The sequence below is a fragment of the Engraulis encrasicolus genome, chromosome 7, assembly GCF_034702125.1.
Source record: "Engraulis encrasicolus isolate BLACKSEA-1 chromosome 7, IST_EnEncr_1.0, whole genome shotgun sequence".
NCBI lineage: Eukaryota > Metazoa > Chordata > Actinopteri > Clupeiformes > Engraulidae > Engraulis > Engraulis encrasicolus.
Window position 1 is genome coordinate 35,838,894 of NC_085863.1, and position 6,983 is coordinate 35,845,876.

The 6,983-nt window shown below is 44.5% G+C and overlaps 1 protein-coding gene across 1 annotated transcript; it reads left to right on the forward strand.

Annotated features, from left to right (window-relative positions):
* Window positions 1-6,833, forward strand: si:ch211-114c12.5 (E3 ubiquitin-protein ligase TRIM39). Its single transcript, XM_063202495.1, has 11 exons — window positions 1-134; window positions 436-504; window positions 675-799; window positions 2,279-2,359; window positions 3,064-3,165; window positions 3,846-3,953; window positions 4,830-4,958; window positions 5,557-5,611; window positions 5,705-5,731; window positions 5,860-5,886; window positions 6,191-6,833. Exons 2-11 carry the CDS (start codon window positions 480-482, stop codon window positions 6,709-6,711), a joined length of 1,200 nt encoding a protein of 399 aa, XP_063058565.1. The 5' UTR covers window positions 1-134; window positions 436-479; the 3' UTR covers window positions 6,712-6,833.
* The last annotated feature ends 150 nt before the right edge of the window (window positions 6,834-6,983 follow it).

Here is a 6,983-nt window from a genome sequence, read left to right on the forward strand (position 1 = left end):
TGCATGCGCAGACGTGAGACGCCATAAAACACAAAAAGTAAATTGTGCTGCGCGGCGGAAGACGGTTGTCTTTCCGCGCTGCACCACCTGGAATGAGCTGGTCCCTGAAGCTCACCTGACGGCACCCTGACCAGGTGAGCACTTGACTCGTAGATTGGAAGTTAATATGATGTAATAATAAATGTTATGTACCGTGATAGCGAGGATGATATCAACAATGTTATACACTATTATTAATACAATTATTGTGATTATTATACGTAGAGGTAGTGGTGGTGGTGGTAGTTGTACAAGTAGTGGTAGTAGTAGGAGTAGCAGTTGCAGTATTCCCAGTGTTAAGAAAATGACATGTAAACTTGGTTAAATGTCTTTATGAAAGAATGTGCTTTGTCTTGTTGTGTACTGTGTTTGCATGTACATGTATGGATGTAATAGGTACAGCCTAAACGGTGAGACCTGTACCATTGTAACCATCCACAATGAAAGACCCAAAGAGAAAGCTCAGTAAGTGTTCTGTCTATACATGTGTACATGTCCGTTCTGATTTCGGTTTATACTGTATGTATGGAGACGGGAAATGTGATTTATTTTGTGTGTGTGTGTGTGTGTGTGTGTGTGTGTGTGTGTGTGTGTGTGTGTGTGTGTGTGTGTGTGTGTGTGTGTGTGTGTGTCAGCAATCCTAGACCCTGAGACGGCTACCACCAGCAGCTCAGTGGGGGCTGTGCGCTGGGCGCTACCAGAGGATGACGCTCCTTCACACAGCTCCGTGCCCACCAGAGCCCCAGCCAGCAGACAGAAGGTACACTACACTCAGGGAAGGGGGTCAAAGGGGTCAGTTGTCCCGGGCCTAATGCAGGGGGGGTTACATTGTATGTATTCAATGGGGTGCGCTTTCAAATTACTTCGTCCTGGGCCTGGCCAATGCTAGCAGCTACAACCCTTTGGATCTGGATCCGCTTTAGAATCTAAAGTTTAGATAAAAGGTTTGGATACAAGGATAAATATTTGATGAACAAAATTCAAAAGACACCGCACACTGCTTACTTTTCTTACTTTATTTTCGGAGCGAACTTTGATAAATATTTGATATTTAAGTAATCAATATTTTGTATCATGTCTGTGTCATGGAGATGGCTTATGACATTACAGCTCATTATTATCAATGTTGAATGTTTGAATAGCTTTAGACAAAAACTAAGTAAACTCTGTCTGCTTGGACTGTCAGTCACTTCCAACTCACCTGTTATTAATAAGTGTTCAAAAGTTCATCACTTTGGTTGAATGCTTTCACTGAGCCTTCTCAACTGCCTTTATCTGTATTGTGGATATGGATACTGATATGGATAATCAGCAGTTGTTCTAGACAAAAAGTAAACTAAGGCAGACTTGGGCTGGTCAGACTGTTAAGCTACAGTTGTAGACAGTAAATCAAAGTGATGAGACTTTGGCTTTGAGAGCACACATTTGTCTTCTTAACTGCTTTTATTTGTATTGTGGATATGGATGCTGATATTGCCCTTTGTGTATATTTGTATTCGTGTATTTATGTAAGCTGACAGACACCTTCACTTCCTTCAGGATTAATAAAAGTACTCCACTACTCTATCCCTCCGAACAGATAATAGGCTATTTAATGAATTGATTGTTTTAGACAAAAAAGTAATCTAAAGCTCACTCCTGAGCTACAGTTGTAGTCAGTATAGCAGGGCTGTAGTGCTTGAGTCCAGGCTGATTTTTCTGGGGACTTCGACTTGACTTCGACTGGCTAGTAGTGGAACTCAGATTGTTTTGGACTCAGACACTGGTCTTGCCAAATATCGCTTTTGGATTTGCCCAAGTCTGTTTTCATTTTATTTAGAACACTGGTCATCATATAACCTGTGATGCTTTAATAGTTTGTCTTCACATGCTTGGCATATAGTTTACCTTCAAACATTTTTGTTATTGTCATTTATCGTCATTTTCATTTATTTACAATGACTAACATATGACTCGGACTTGACTTAGACTCTAATTTCTTAGGACTCGGTCTTGTCTTGGACTCGAACGTCTTTGGACTCGGTCTTGTCTCCGACTTAACTAGTCCTGGTCTTGGACTTGTCCTTGACTCTACAAAGGTGAACTTGACTACAGCCCTACTGTATAGGTGACCTTATAGGACATCTCCAACTCCCCTGCTCTTTGGACGTCTATACTTCGAAGTGTGCACTAGAGGTGTGCATCACATTGGTTTTGAGGGTTGATATGAACTTTTTTTAATCACTGCCCTTCTCCCCAGGACCTGAGAGACCTACGTGGCCTACAGGAATGTGTGCATTTCATCCGCACATGGAAGCAACAAGTCGAGCATGTGTGCAAGGTCTGTGATTTTTAAAGTGGTCTTCTTTACTGCTTGTATCTAGTAACATTTCAAGCTACGTAGCCCCTTCATGCAGATGGGATTACCAGTGTTTCCACTCACAGTTTGCTGAAAAAACTTAATAACATCATAACAATGTTGCTATGACATTACCGAGAGTGTTAAGAAACAGATTAAGTAATGGTCACTACCGTTTTGGTGACATTAAGGTCATAACAGTGGCTCTACATGAAAAGGTTAACTCCTCTTCCTAATGGGCCTACGTGTCACCTGAAGAGGCCAACTCAGGTAACCGGATGGAAGAAAGTTGATGGTTGAACCTCGGACCTACAGTACATGGATCAATATAAACACAGCTGCATAAAGTCCGAACAACAGACAGACATCATATCAAACAAAAATCTCGTCCCTAATCCTACAAATGACTTTACAGCTACTGTGGTAAAACTTAAGTCTGTTAGATGATGAGCGGGGAATCTAAGTGCATTTTGTTTATCTGATTTATGAGGATGAATGCGGGAAGACAATAACTGTCCTGCATTACATTCCAAAAGTCATCGATTAAGTTCGTTTTTACACCACCACCCTCTGTGTGTGTGTGTGTGTGTGTGTGTGTGTGTGTGTGTGTGTGTGTGTGTGTGTGTGTGTGTGTGTGTGTGTGTGTGTGTGTGTGTGTGTGTGTGTGTGTGTGTGTGTGTGATCAGAAACCAGGTGGCAGCAAGAAAGACCACCCCACCACCCACAGTCTGGAGAGGAGCAGGGAACTCATCCTACAGTGGGCTGATGAGCTCAAAAGAGTTGACTTGGTGAGGCTGGCACCTTGACCCTAACAAAGTGTTTATGCAACGATAATATTAATGTTATGTTGAGCTCAATAGAGTTGACTTGAGGAGATACATTTACTTTAACAATTAATCCCCGTATCTACGATATTAATGCCATGTTGAGCTCAATAGACTTGACTTGGTTAGGCCCATTTACCAGAACAGTTTGTATAATAATTACAATATTAATGTTAGTATGAACACATCACATCACAACAGGTTTAGGTGTAAGAAACTGGACTTTTGAGGTTGAAGACATCACAGAGTGAAACATTCCCAAGTTTTCTTTGAGTTTGTGTCACTCTGAAATGCCTTCCAGCCTTCGGTGAGTTTGAAAATGTTTCACTCCTTTTTGGAAACTCATGTCCAGTTGCTTACAGCTTAACAGACACAGCGTTATAAATTTGCTGTTACCAGAATGGCAATGACCAAGTCGTAGTGCATTACTAAAGGCCCTGTGTTATGTCATAGTATTTTAGTACTATGGTACTTAACCATTCAATGGCTATTACAGTATGCCACTGGAGGTACGGCGTGCATTAAGGGCCTACGTCTTTGGATAATATTGATGTCAAGTGCTTGTACGTTATTTTCATAGTATTATTGTAACCCCAACCTGATATTGACCACTGGCCCAAACACATGTACTGTATCTCTGGCAGCTATTCGGTGATCTCACCCAAGAGACGAAGGAAGAAGAACACAAAAGCCAATCAGAGGAAGAGCAGAGGATTCAGGAGTGGGCCAGGGAGCTTCAAAGTGTGACAGAGGTATGCATTATTATACAACAACTTATACAGGACTTAACACATGGGCAGAGTCTTACATTGTCAACACAGGCCAGTGCTGGGAAACCACCAGGCAACTTCAGAGCCGTGTATGATTGCGCTTAAGCATTAAACAGAGGGTTGGTGACACCTGAGATTGACCAAATTGTGTTTAAACCACTGTTTCATAAGATGGACTGTAACTGTCACTTTCACACCAAAGCGGTGCAGCATCGCGGGAAGGAAGCTATTTTTAACGGCGGTGGCGAAAATACATGGAAACATATCTGTCCTTCCACACCAACCGGCTCCACACTGACAGCCGCGCCACTGATGCCCGACTACCGCCGGTTAGTGTGGAAGGACATACATGTTTCCATATATTTTCGCCACCGCCGGTAAAAATAGCTTCTGTGGCTTGCGACGCTTCACCGCTTTAGTGTTAAAGCGGCCTAACAGATGCCAATTAGCAGTAGGCTTTAGTAACAACCTTCCTCCCGAAGCCTGAAACAGTATGGGTAGCGCTGAACTATCTGTAGATCTTTGGCTTAGCGTTATCGTGCTGTGCCTACTTCATCCTCTCTCTGCTTAATCTCCCTGTCTCCCTTTGCGAGAGGAGCTGCTACAAGTTCAGACATACAGTAGGCATGCACAGACAGGCATGTCCCTTCTGTGCATGCCACTGGGCTCAGACATACAGTACACATTGGTATACTGTGTAACCCCCCCCTTTGTAGAACTGTGGACTGGTGCGAAAGGAGATGCTTCAGGCCCTGTGCTAGACTGCAGACTCACCTACACACTTAGTCTACTATATAATTCATCATATCGCTCTCTCTCTCTCTCTCTCTCTCTCTCTCTCTCTTTCTCTCTGTGTAGAGCTGTGGGCTGGTGCGAGAGGAGATGCTTCAGGCCCTGAGACAGCTGGAGTTGCGCAAGAAGAAGCTGAAGACCCTGCTGCCCTTCCTGGAGTTCATCACCTGGTCACTGCTCAAAGAGGACAGCAGGGTGAGGCCTGACCAATGTTACATCGCACGACAGTTACATTTATCTGATGATCTCACCCTTTGTTCACCGTCTGCGGTAGGTGGATGGGCGGATGGACGGATGGCGGTAGGCGTGTCAGAGGGGTGGGGAGGGAGTCTGGGCTTGTCTTTCGCTGATTTTCATTAATACACCGATTGGCTGATGGATCAGTTGCAACCTGAAAACTTTTGAATTAAAAAAAAAAAAAACAGCACTTGGGGAAAAAAAAACAAGTTGACATTGTACAGTTGACAGTTGACTTTGCTTCAGCCATAGTAGATAATGTGAGTGCATGACTCAATTGCTCTTTGGAAATCTATGCAGAATTGGCCTTGACGTGACTCACGCAGTAGGGCACTGCACTACTGCACCGGCGACCCGGGTTTGATTCCCGTCCGGGTTCCTTGCCGACCCTTCCCTGTCTCTCTCTCCGCTTGCTTCCTTTCTGTCTCGACTGTCCTGTTGCATTAAAAAAGGAAGTCTGTAGAGAACATACATGGGCCTACTCAACCGCAACAAATTCTAGGTGTTCGGGCGGTTGCATTCTACATAGCTAATTTGTCCCATCCCTTTGCTCTAGGACACAGATGTGTCACAGATGTGGCTTGCCGCCAAACAGCGAGCTTGGAAAACAGGTCAGATAGCAACTATGGCTTCATCAACATTTAATTGTGCAAGTGGATAAGTGGTGTTCTAAAGTAAAAGTTATTTTCATCTTTCCAAAACAGAGACACCCAAGTACATCCCAAATTCAGGTAATTTCTGCCAACTATTCTGTATCTCATTTTGTGAATTACTGTTTATGAATATTTTTGTGTTAATGTTGTGACTTTTAGATTATAATTATACTAATGTTGTATTATTTGTGATTTTCCCCTTATAGTGTGGAGTTGGATTTGCAGTGCATCAGGTACTGTTTTACACTGTTGTTTACACTTACTTGTTGTCTTTAACTACCTACAAGTACATTTCACTCATATACAGTACGTATAAGCTACATGTACTGTCATTGACACTGAATAGAGTATACGTCAGTGTGGACTTTTCATGGGTACCTCAGGATGTACTGTATCTCAACTACCATGTGCCGTCTTCCACATCCCGTGAACTCCTGTACTATATTGCTGAATATATAGGCCTATAGACTACTTCATTTGCGTCGTCATTTATGTTCTTACCACTCACATGTGCATGATGCACCTGTTCCTCCACAGCCGACGTGACGCTGGACCCCATGACCAACCACCCGTGGCTACTGGTGTCCGACGACCGCAAGCGGGTCCAGGAGTCGCACGCCGAGACCGAGGTGTCCTACAACGCGCAGCGCTTCGACAGCTGGCCGTGCGTGCTGGGCTGGGAGGGCATGGCTACGGGCCGCCACTACTGGGAGGTGCGGTTGGCCAACAACGGCTACTGGAGGCTGGGCCTGACCACCGCTTCGTCCAAGCGCCACGGCCGCTTCACCATGTGCCCGGAGGAGGGCTACTGGGCCATGTGGCGCAGCACGCGCCAGTTCTACGCCTGCACCAAGCCAGAGACGCAGCTGCCCCTGGACATGGTGCCCACCCGCATGGGCATTTACCTGGACTATGAGGAGGGCCAGATCTCCTTCTACAACGCAGAGACCCGCTCGCACATCTTCACCTTCAAAGGCACTTTTCGCGAGAAGCTCTATCCGCTGTTTGCGCCCCTGGACGGGCGCACGCTCATGACAATTCTGTCGCCCGAAATGTGAGGCTTGGTCTCTCTGCAGCAGCATTCCTCGTCAAGGGAATTCATTACTTCAGTGCTTCTTCATTACCACTATCCTGCTTCCACCTGTATCCCACTCAGCTACAATAAAAAGGAAGAAAAACAGCTCAGAAGTATTTTGTCTCTCCTTTATGATACCTGGACCTAGATAGGGACATTTATGACCTTTTGGGCCTTGTTATATAAAGCCATACTCAAGTGACTGTAATTGAGTAGCTTTTAAAATTATTATTTTTGATTTAGTACTCTTTGATC